Here is a 12,633-nt window from a genome sequence, read left to right as displayed (position 1 = left end):
TAATGTTTTTTAATAGTTTCAACTTGTTAAAATATAAAAAGTAACTTCAAATAAGAATACATATTAATATATAAGTGATTATATAATAAATATATCTATTAACAACCTAGTAGAAAATGAAAATTTAAAAAATTTTGTTATTTATTGCTTTTCTTTATTTACTATATAAATTATATTATTGATTTCTCAGATAAAGGAAATAAAACTACAGAAATGTACAATGTGTTTTATTACTATAAGGATGAAACGTAATTTACAAATGAATAATAAATTTTCAATGACAACCACTTCTATATTAGCAACATAGAAGATCGTCTGGAATCAAAACATTCAAGTTATCCTATAATAAAGAGAGAAAATAGTTTAAGATGATGAAAGAAATGTAAAACAGGTTGTATTTATTTATCAGTACAATTAATTTGAGCTTAATCTATCAAAAATCTTTATTTTATTGCTGTACATTTATTACAGTTAATAAAAAATCTTGGTTCAAAGAAGAGGGATCACTATTCCTACACTTTTATTATTTTAAAAAAGTCAAGTTTTCAGTGGTAAGCAGTCTCTTTCCTTTCCCCTAAAAATGCCTTAAAAAAAGGTGCAATAAGAAATTAATAACTGAACAAACATTAAATTTTCCTGGAGAGGTTTTTTCTTTTTCCTAATTTTTATTATTATTATTTTTGGCTTTTACAGGAATCAATGTTATACAGTACACATTGTATGCATACATTGTCACATGCTTATATACATTTGATTTCCTGACAATTATCATTTTAATTATTTTCAAGTAACAGTAAATGTTATTAGGTTTCAAGTAAATTTTCTTATAAGGTACATCTAAGATAAAGTTAGGGCTAGAGTTTAATAGTTGGATGTCGTGCAAATTGGGAATGAAATTTTTTTTATATGTAACTTGTCGCTTTGGCCATGACTATTTCTCTGATGACGCTTTTTGTGGAGCATGGGTGCAAGGTTGTGCACTGGCATTGTTATACTGTAAAACAAAAACAAATTATAAAAAAAGTAAGATGTTATTGATACAATAAGATGTAACCAAGCAAAAAAATAAATATAATTTTATTAAAAATTAAATAATTTTAAGCTAGGTAATTTTAAATGACATATTTTTGACAAATGCAGTTGAGTAGTTAACTGATAAATTACCAAAAGGAAGTGCAATTATCTTTGTATTAACAAAATTTTATAGCTGTCTGCAAAATGTTTTTTATTCGCTAAAAAGCTCTCGAAATGTAGCAAAATATGTAAAAAGTGAAAGAAATTATCAGTAAAGAGCTTAATTTTTCCGATTTCAGATACCTCCCCATATCTTGATGGTAGAGAACTCAAATCTATTGAAAAAAATCATTTTTATGTCTGAATTAGTAACTTAAGAAATTGATTTTTATATCTGATTTTGTTACTTAGTTATTACTGATAATTTGCATATTAGAGGTCATAACTTCAAATGATTAAGTTTGGCAGTATTAAAAATCTGATCATTAGTAAAAATAATCTATATAGATCAACCATCCATTGGGGACTGAAATTATCAATCCTAAAATCCATAGCTTTCTTGAAAGATTTAACAGACTCGGTTAAGCAAAAAATTACTAACATAAAATTTTCAAGCTTATGTTCACTTGTTTTACCTGAACTGGGTTTAGTCATTTACTTGTAAATGACTAAATTGTTTACTAGGAGTTATTGTAAAATCTTGAGTGATAAATATTTTACTGTTTTAATATAATGATGGCATTTCTTATAGTTGCTATAAAAGATTTTTCCCAGTGTTAGCAAAATTTATTCTTTAGTATTTAATTAATTTTAATTGGAAAAATTTTGTCCTTAAGTGCTAACAAAACGTTAAAAAAAATTATGCCTACAAAAGGTTTTGCTATATAACTTCACGAACACAAAAGTTGGTTGAAAATATATTCAATGTCATAAAAACCAAGCTTTTGAAGTTAAATAATAAAATTGGACAGATATAATTTAATATGACAATTTAAATAATGAAGTACTTCATTGCTTAAATAAATTTTTTGAAATATTTTTCCCATGTAAATTGTATTTAATTTATTTTTAGGTAATAATCTACAGTTTGTCAATTGAATTTTTACAGCCAGTTTTCTTACGAGTCAGGCAGGTTGGATACTTGACATTTTGATTTTGTTAAAATTTTTAGGATATTTGAATAAATTATTTTTTCAACGTGCTTGGGAGCCAAAGCTGAAGATCTTCAGGAATTATAAGAAAAACACATCTATTTACATGTGGCAATACTTTTTAGGAAACAAGTGAATCGTGGCACTGACCGTTATTTTAATGTCAATGTGCGTGATGTCAGTGCCAAAGTTTTGGGCATTGACTGCTTACCACACTAACTATTAAGACATATATACTTTCAGTGAATCTATGCATCAAAGGTCATTCAAAAACCTTAGAATGGTCAATTGGTGCTTTAGGCCCAATATGAATATTTCAATTTAACTCCCTCTAACGAGGTGAGGTTTAGTCTCTATCTGGAATTTACCGAGGGAGTGCGGGTAAAAAATATATTACCGATGTAATTTTTTACACTGAAATCCCCCCCAAAGCAATATATCTAGTATTTAAGAAGTTATTTAAGTTTTAAATAAATAGAGAAAAATTTCTGACTCGTACATATTTATGCACATGACAGTGCTATATCTGGAAAAGTGAGCTATTGATCCCAAGGTATTTTTTAAACAATTGGTAGGAACACTCCAGTTTTTTAAAGGTTTAAAAATTATAAAAGATTCGTGAAAAAAAATACAATTCCCCACTTTTTTGCATTTACCAACTTAAAAGTTTTATACTGTTAGTGAATTAAAGAGTTCCTATCGGTTATAGATTTCTCCCCACAAGATATAACACATATTTCTAAAGAAAATTAGCTAATAAAAATTTTGAAGGAATGCATTATTGTAGACACCTGATATTAATTGCTGAAACAGGAAAAATAAATATTAAAAAAAAAAAGAAATTTACTTACATTGTAAAAGAACTTATTCTTGTCAGAAATCTTTACATATCGCTGCAAAGCTTCTTGTATTTCCAACACAGTAATAGCATCTTTGCTATCCTGTTAGAAACAATTTATAGAGAAAGAGTTGAAAAATTAGTAATATAACTTGCGAATTTCAGTTTATTTTTAAAATTATATTTTTATTAGTAATTTTAAATAATAAGTACATTTTTTTAAAGTAATTTAAATTTTTTCTTTTAGTAAATTATAGCTCTTAAAAATTATAGTTATTTTGGTGTCTTAATTTTTATTAAAAATAAATTTACAGATTTTTAAAAAGAAATCTTTGCAGTTTCCTCACAATTTGATAATTTTTTTTTTAAAAATTAAAAAAAAAACATAGGAAAAATAAAGTGCAGATGTAGTAATAATCTGCGATACCTGCTGCCGTGCATAAGAGGAAGCTGATGTCAAGTTTTTGAAGGTTCTTGCACTAATTAAAACAGTTACATTGTTTGCAATTAAAAATGCACTAAATATTTTTTGCACTTGGTTCTCTCATAAGCACTTCATTGCATCTTTCAATTACAATATATTTAAATTAAATTATATAAATAGCTTAGTAAGAAAATTTATTACATTTTCAATATAATACTTACATTGGTAGAGCATTTTTCTTCCACATTTGAATCACTTTCTTTCATTTCAATTGATTCTTGTGCTGATGGAATGTGAACAGTCTGAGAAATTTTATCTTCTCTCAGCATCATCACTAAATCTATTATCTGTAAAAATGTAATAAAAACGAGTGTAAAAAATATAATGTCACCAACAGAAATGTAATGCAGTTATGTATTATTTTTATTGGTATAGTTCAGACAAAAAAAAAAAATAAATAAATAAACAGTGAAGAATTTATTAAAAAAAATATTATGCTTATTTTAGTTACAACCATCATTAACGTTGGTATAAACTTTAATACAATTATTTGGAGTTAAAAACTATTTATAAACTTAATAAAATAAATTATAAATTCTTAATTTTGGTATTTGACTGTGTATCTAGAACCGTTATTATAGAATCCAATTTTTGTGACAGCGTCATAAAATTATGCTATTCTTCAACAGAAAAGACCTCAACTAGAAAATAATTAAAAAAAGAATGCTATTTATTAAAAAAAGTTTAAAATAATACCAGATCTAAACAATATTATAATGCAAAGATTATATAAGAATGTGATAGAATAAAGGTATGATTTCTACAATTGTGTTGGTAACAGTTAAAACTAATTCTTTTAATTTATTAAGGTGAATCGTTTATTCAATAAAAATGCTTCTAGGACAATAAAAAATTTGGCAAGATAAGTATAGCCATTGGGTATAAGAAAAACTCTTTTCTCAAAAACATTTAGTGGTAGAAGATAAAGATATAGAATAATATCATGCTCATTAAAATATTCACTGTATCATTTTCAGTCACTTTTACAATACTATTCTCCTTGTATTATATTTTAGTATATTTTTATAAATATAAATACAGTATTATTTTATTTATTATCATTAAAAAGATATTACAAAATTAAGATTAATCAAAATTTCAACTTATATAAAGAATTAATTTAATATCATTCCATGATTTAAGTTGATAAAAAACAGTTTTCTGCACTTCTATCAAAAATTTTCGAATACAGACAGGTTATTTCTGCCTATAAAAAATATAAATTTAAAAATAAAAGTTGGATGAAAAAGAGCATTTAGAAAACTCTCCAATAGTTTACTTCACAAATTGTTTCTCTGGCAAAGAAGTTTATGATTTCCAAAGCAAAAGATGATGGTGTCAAGTCTGTGATGCCATCTTCCATCAGCCAGGCTGTAAATTCCTCAGCTCCTCCCTTTGGAACTAAATAAAAAAAGTATAAATAAAGTTCATTACCATGACAAACTTTTGCATGTTTTAATATAAATACATGTCCAAAAAATGTATTGATTCCAAACTTTATTCTCAAGAAGATCTCAATTCTTAAGGCTGCACTCAAAAATGGAAAGACTAAGACAAATGCCTCCAGAAACATTCTTTTTTTACTAAAATTGTAGCCCTTTTTTGAATAAATTTGAACAAAAAATTCTTCATACACACATAAAGAAAATAATATGTAATATAAATCAGTAAGCTTTTTACTGTTTAGCAGAAGTAAGTACTAATAAAACAAGTAGAAGTTATTGTAGAATGTTTATGTAAACAGATATTCCGAGAATCAAAGTGGAAACTACAATTAAAATTTTTTTTTCCTTCTCCAAAGATCTGAAAGAAAAAAAAAGACTTTTTGTGTTGTAATGTAAGGGCTGCAAAAACTTTGTGTTGGAACCCCTAAAATATGTGTCAAGGCTTGTTAATTTCTATCAGGACTATTGAATATACTAAAATTTTGGAATTCTTAATCCAAATCTTCAGCCAGGGCTCAAAAATGTTATTATTTGACATGCTCTTGGCAGGTAAAAACTCTGATTGGGCCATTGGAGGATTTTAACCACTACATCTCTGGCTTAACATGTAAAGATTTAATCAGAATTATCGAAGCACCTCTTCAAATTTTGGTGAAAATCGCCAAAATAACAATGACACAGCTTGAATATGCAATACTTCAATGCAAATAAACACTAATGGAGTAAAACACTTAAACTTTGATTCATCTATCATAATTGCACATGCTTCTGATAGTAATAGTTAAAAACAATGCTCTGCAGAATTTATTCTATCAATGGTGCAAAAAATGCAATCAATCCTTATTTCTGTCAAACACTTCTTTGTTTATAATACTTAAGGCTTCTAGTTTATCATTAAAGTAAGAGTGCAGTGTAGATTCTGCATTGTTAATGGTAACAGATTAAATATAAGTGCATTTTGTTGATATGCTCACCAAAAAATTTCCAAGCATGCATTTTGTAGACTAGCATGCCTGGAAGGGTATGTAAAATTTTGAAAGTTTTAGAACTGGATAGAGACAGCAGACAAACAGATAACATAGGAAAAACAATCCACTCATTAGACTTCGTAGTTCTGTATCTCGAAATAGAAATGGCAAACTATTCAAATAAGGATTTTTCTTTACACCATCTGATAATGGTGCAATACAAAGTTCTTATTATTTTGATAATGGTGTAGTGGTGAATTTCGAAAGCTTTAGAGGCCTCAGACGAACAAATAAGATAGGAAAAACAATCCACTCATCAGACTTCGATATTCTGTATCTCAAAATAGAAATGGCACACCATTCAAATAAGGATTTTCCATTACACCATCTGGTAATGGTGTAATATGAAGTTCTTATTATCTTGATACCATTTGATAATGGTGCAATCATAAATTTTGAAAGCTTTAGAACTGGATAGAGGCACCAGACAAACAGATAAGATAGTAAAAACAATACTCTCATCAGACTTTAAGGCTCTGTATCTCAAAATAGACATGGCACACTATTCAAATAAGGATTTTACATTACACCATCTGATAATGGTGTAATATGAAGCTCTTATTATCCTGATACCATCTGAAAATGGTATATAATCTGATAATGATGTAATATAAAGTCATTATTCTGACACCATCTGATAATACAAAGTTGTTGTTATTGAGCATGATTATTTCATCACCACACAATAGCAGTCTTGGGAAAGATACATGAATGCATTTAGCTTCATAGAAATAATTTTTTTGAGAAGAAATATTTATAAAAAAATGTACAGCAGAAATAAAATTAATCCAATGAATTAGCATATCGAAAGAAAGAACTTTAAATCAAAAAGAATTTAGTTTCATTTTCAATGACTGTTATTTCTCTTCAATTAAAAACTCACCCTTACAAGGAGAAAAATAAGCAAGTTTTTATTCATTTTTCTTGTACATTAAACATTTTGTACAAAATACTATTAGTAACAAGCATCAACAATGTTTATCAGAAATTTAAACTTATTTTACAGAACTCCAATGAGATTGAGCAAGAAAAGAAATTTACAAATTATGATACTTCTTGAAAACATTTTTCTAGCTTAAAAAGTAGTTGAGAAAAAGGTTTATTCTATTTTACATTAAAGTGGTACAGCTTAATAATTCACCGTGTATTTTAAAGGACATCGTACACTTGATTGTTTTCATCACATGTAAAGAACATTCTAATATTAAAAGCGATCTTTCTTTTTAGTATTTTGATGAGTTATTTTATTGTGAATGCCGTAAAACTTCAAAGTGGAACTTATCTGAAAATTATATACTTCTTCATAAAATATTTTCAAAGAGTCAAATATTTATTCGTAAAAAAATTAATCCTACAATAAAATTATTGTAATTGATTTCAAGTTATAATGTTTTAAGTCATTGTGATGGTTATTTTGATGCTCCCTTTGGCTGGAGGTCTGGGGTTTTAACCCTCTTAGCCTCTTTGCACACCACAGAGTAAAGTTTAAAAAAAAATGGCCTTAAAATTGTTTACTTACAGAACGTGGTTTGCTGGGTATCTTTAAATTCTAAGTATTCTTCAGTACTCATAGAAAATACCATATCAAATTTCCTCTAAAAAATTAAAAGCAGAATTTCATTTCATACATGAAGATGAAAATTTTTATATCATGACTCAAAAGATATTTTTGAGTTTGAAATTGTTTTATTTTATTTCTAAATGTGAACGCAAAATTTACATTAAAAAACTACAATTTCTGTGCAGAAGTTTTCATAAAATATTCACATTGAGTTAGTTGGAGTGTGTAAAAAATGTTTCTATAGTTGTAATCAATGATAGTAGAAAGAAATACATATTTAACAGTTTGAAGGTCAATGTGTTTTTAATGGATGAGACGAAAGGTACTGAAAGTGCAGATGGTTTTTGATTAACAGTAGTATAGCAGCGAGAAATTCACCATAATTGTGAATAATAAGAAAGTCTAAGAAAAATAAACACTTATCTTATCTTACTTCATTTTAATGAAATCCCCATCCCTTTCAATACATCTTCCTGCCTTAGAAACCAGTTTGCAAATGCTGCCTTCTAACAGAATTATTACTTTTGGAAATTGCAGTTCAGTGCCCTCAATTACATGGACACGGTTTGGACATTACAATGTTATGTGCTAGTTATTCGTCTTTGTCTCCACTGTACCTTCAAGTTTGTTACTATAGTTGTGAAAAACACTATATATTGCATTTCTTTAAAATTCCACAAAGTATTTAAAAAGTACATAAATGTAAGAGATTTATATGTTACTTAAGATTTTTTAAATTCTCTTTCTTAGATTTCATCAATGTACAAAGATGCAAATTTAAAGGTAAATAACCTAATGAAATTGAAATATTGAAGCAACATTGGAATTCAGTGCAAATTTTTCAATAATGTGTTACTACAACATGTTTTATTTTCTCCTAGATAATAATAGTAGATTTTATTAGGGAATAAAAAGAAATGATGTATCTTTGAAAATAGCATTAACTATGCTTATAACAATATACAGGGTTATATCAATAAAAATTACACTACTTAAAATACAAACCTTATTTCTGAATTCCAGTTTTGGATCTGGAATTTCTTCATTTAATATGTCTTCATACATGAATAAATTATCGATTGAGTTTAAGAATTTCATACATTTCTTCACTCTTTTACCACAGGCAGGGTTTCTAACCAAATCTATAATTTAAACACAGTTATTAGGTATTTTTTCATTGCAGTAGCTAAAGAGTACAACTACAAACCAATAAAATAAGATTGACTTGCAATCTACAATACAAATCTAGAATTCTTTATCCTTTTCTGTCAATGTCCAAATTTTAACTGCAAGTTAAGATAAGTATTATTGAGCATTGTAATGGGTAAGCGTTGTGAATACTACTAATACTTATAAGAATAATCTAATAATGTCCAAGTTTATCTTCCTGATACTGCTTTAAATTTTTAATTAATTTTAGTTAATAGCTGTTTACAGAAAATATAAAAATAATAAAAAAAAGTCTTTTCTTTTGGTGGGGGGGGGGGTAAAAATCATGAGAAATCAAGGTGAAAACCATATCACAGCAAATACTGTGCAAACCTTGGTTAAAATATTAAGAGAATGAAATAGGATTTTTTCCCCACTTTTCTAATGCAAATAAAATAAGAACAAAATTATAGCACAAATTAGAATATAATAGGAAAACTAACCTGTGAGTCTTGAAGGTAGTTTTATCACTTCTTTAGCATCTTTGATATTAAGGTATCGCAGCAAACGCTTTAATTTTATCTAAAATTGAACAAATAAATAGATAAATATGGTATGAAATTGACAGATAGAAGAAGTTGGTCTTATTTATGCAAACCAGCAATGATATTAAAGCTGCATAAATATTATTATAGTATACAATGACGTAAAAAATATCAAACAAACATTATTTTCATTGCAATTAACAAAAATACAGAGGTTTATTTAGAATGAAATTAAAAAAAAAAATGGAAAAGTTTAATATAAATCTATAAATGCCTTTCTTATGAATGTTTCTTAAAAATAATTATCACAAATTACTGCTACGAATAAAATCAGTTGCTCGATTTACGTTTTAGAACATCACACAAAAGATTCAGTTTATAAGAAGTTATTTCATTTCAGTAAGGAACACAATAAAAAAATAATTTAAATTAAAATACTGCAAACTGACAAAAGTTTTTCACCAATCTGATGATAGATATGCAAAAACAAAGACGAGTATTTTCAATGTCTCTTGCCTCAGCCTTGATGTACCTAGTAGTTGCATTTACTTGTACTTATGTAAACTGCATGATGACAAAGATTATACAATTTTGCTAAGTATCCAAAAATACAAAGAACTTTAGGAAGAGACATAGAAAAGTGTGATGTTGCTAAAAATGTAAAAATAAAGCCCAGATGTCAGTCTAAATAGGTCGAATAACATAATATAATGAGCATAAATAAATTTGTTAGAATCGCACTTCCAGATTAAAAAGAAGGCGGCCAGCGTGCACGCTGTGGCATGGAGCTAGGAGTAGACTAACTCCTAGCTCCAAGTGCTGCGGTGATAGTGGTCAGCGTGCACAACGGCAAAGCCGATGATTGTGTCTTCTAATCTGGCTCAGGACATGGATATTTCTCTCTGTATGTTGCATGAACAGATCTGTGGCAGTGTCGTGGGTAATGTTACTTGCCTCCGTGACTTAGATTTACAAGTACCAACCGGGTAAAATTAAATGAGCAATTATTCCGGCATCTTCCGAGGCCAAGAACGAGAAGTTCAGTGCCTGCTGTTTGAAAAAAAAAAGAAGAAAAGATTAACTCGAAGAAGACTCTAAGTGGAATCATTCTGATTTATCATCAGAAGTAAAGATTAAATTGCTTAGCTCTCATGTCTATTCAAGAAGAGCTAAATTTATTTGAAGACGAATGATTCAGTAAGAGCATTCATACATTTATCAGAAAAACTTCTAGAAGCATTGATTTAAATGCTTCATCAGAAACAAAGATTAAACTGTTTAAATCTCACGTATATTCACGAGGAATTAACTGCATGTGAAGAAGAATGATTGAGATTAATTAATTATGCAACCCGAGTTCGTGAAGCCCATACCCTAATATTAGATATCTCACAGTTATAACAGCATCTGTAAATGCACAAAAGGTCCAAGCAAAGCACAACGCAAATCGGAGCCTCTCAACTGTTTAGTTTTGTATGTTTGTTTGCCTCATAAGTAAGGTGATCTCCGGAGTAAGGAAAGAGATTCGACCAGCTCTATTGAGCAACAACTTTAGTATATTTACAAAAAAGGGAAAACCTCTTTGCACGCTTTCGAACCGGTTTTTGTTTAGATGCAGAAAAAATGTTTTAATAATTTGTCTAAAGTAAGAACTCCCCTAGCCATTCGTCTGGACCTGTGGCACTGATTATGGTAACGAGATATAACTATTTCAAATAGGGGTGTGGAGTTATTGTTTAGGACAGGTTTTGGCGCGGGTCTTGAGAGAAAGGGTCTATAGTGTCAAACCTAACAGTGAAGAGAAGCTACAATCCTTGAAATGCGCTATTTTTGTTTCAATAGCAGCAGACGGCCTCGGACATCGTGGCGGGGGGAGTTCTTACGGTAGGCAAACAAATTAGCTATGTCACAAAATGAAAATTTTGACTAGTTGTCTATAGCGGACTCATTGGCACAAGGTCCCGATACACATACGACAGTAGCACTATGATTGCGAGCAGAGACTCAGTCCAATAAGAAGAATGATTAAGTAAGATTCATACATTTATTAAAAACACTTCTAGAAGCATTTGAAGAAATCTCTAAGTGGAGTAATTCAAATGTATCAATTATCAAAAGCAAAGATTAAAGTGCTTAACTCACATGTATATTCACAAGAAGTTACATTCATCTAAAGAATAATAATTCAGTATGAGCTTTGACACATTTCTTGGAACCACTTCTGGATGCAATTTTTTAAGTAGAATAATTCAAATGTATCATTAGAAGCGAATATTAATTTATAAAACTAAAAGCAGTTTATTTGTTTAAAAGCTTTCTCATTTAAAATACCTTATTAAATATTTATGGGTATTAAAACTATCAATTTCAAAACATCACCCAAAAAACTTTATAACGACAATAGCTGTATGTAAATATGGGGAACAATTAATTTATGCAGTTTTAATTGAAATTTGTTCAATATTTGAAGAATGTATAAGTAGGCTTACTTTGTTATTTCTAAGAAGAAAGAGAAGGTCTTCATGGGAAATGCATTCACCTTTTCTGAGATGACTAACTTCAGAGGATTTAGTCAACTAATAATTAAAATAAAACGAAACAAAATAAAAATAAATTTTATTATCTAAACATTAGGTAGTTTATAATTTCACATTTAAATAAACAAGAGAAGGAAGCTGACAAAACCATTTCGCTTTGTTTATATCCTTTTAAAATTAATTATTTTCAGTAGCTTAAAAGCCCTGTATGATACTGGCGGGCAAAAAAAAAAAAAAACTTTTTTTTTGGGGGGGGGGGGGGGCATAAGTCTTATAACCAACTAAGTCTTATAACCAAATACACAGCATTAAATTACACATTCCCAATTACTAAACGCATAATTTTTATCGCTTTAAATTTTTTATACAGAAGAAGATAGAATTTTTCAAGGTCTATTTTTGCTCCCTATCTTAGAAAGCTAAGTCACTTTGAAAGATACAGTGCAATAATGCAACAACATGAATGCTCTATAATAAATCATCTGTTAAGAACACCTAAAATAATAGATAGAGAGAAAAAAGGGCTTTTAAATAGTTTTCTGTTAATTTCCCCTAACTCGTCTGTCCACAGCTAGATTTGGTGAAGTTTCATTTAAAGAATGGAAAAATTTTGCAACAAACTACAACGCAAAATAAACTGTTACTAATTAAACTGTTATGAAATGTGAATCTAAGTCATTAAAATTTATTTATTAAAAAAATCCATCGTTTTATCTTTTATGTCTTGAGTCATCCAAAATTAAGTAATATAGAGTAGTTTTAAGTGTTAAGAAAATGGCAAAAACTAAAACTAACAGTGAAAAAAAAAATATGATACTGTAATTTAACAGAAAATTTTGTCTTTGATACATATATTTAAAAAAAAAATAGCTGCTTGCCTG

General features: G+C 28.3%; 1 protein-coding gene across 2 annotated transcripts in view; it reads right to left on the bottom strand.

Annotated features, from left to right (window-relative positions):
• Positions 1 to 214: 214 nt before the first annotated feature.
• The window catches only part of LOC107449411 (transcription initiation protein SPT3 homolog), an 80,236-nt gene continuing 67,817 nt past the window's right edge, over positions 215 to 12,633 (bottom strand). The window contains exons 4-11 of one of the 2 annotated variants that reach the window (XM_043055304.3): positions 11,705 to 11,791; positions 9,174 to 9,252; positions 8,527 to 8,663; positions 7,480 to 7,555; positions 4,767 to 4,888; positions 3,649 to 3,774; positions 3,017 to 3,106; positions 215 to 340 (exon numbers count right to left, since the gene is read on the bottom strand). In XM_043055304.3, the coding sequence (XP_042911238.1) occupies positions 296 to 340; positions 3,017 to 3,106; positions 3,649 to 3,774; positions 4,767 to 4,888; positions 7,480 to 7,555; positions 8,527 to 8,663; positions 9,174 to 9,252; positions 11,705 to 11,791 (762 nt within the window). In that variant the 3' untranslated portion in view covers positions 215 to 295. Of the gene's footprint in view, positions 341 to 645; positions 995 to 3,016; positions 3,107 to 3,648; positions 3,775 to 4,766; positions 4,889 to 7,479; positions 7,556 to 8,526; positions 8,664 to 9,173; positions 9,253 to 11,704; positions 11,792 to 12,633 lie in introns of those variants that run through there. The other variant, XM_043055303.3, reaches the window with a different exon arrangement.

This window comes from Parasteatoda tepidariorum, chromosome 1 (assembly GCF_982258835.1).
Source record: "Parasteatoda tepidariorum strain Cologne lab strain chromosome 1, Ptep-v5.0, whole genome shotgun sequence".
In the NCBI taxonomy this organism is placed as follows: domain Eukaryota; kingdom Metazoa; phylum Arthropoda; class Arachnida; order Araneae; family Theridiidae; genus Parasteatoda; species Parasteatoda tepidariorum.
Note: the sequence above shows the minus strand (reverse complement) of the source record. Positions and strands in the feature narration are given on the sequence as shown.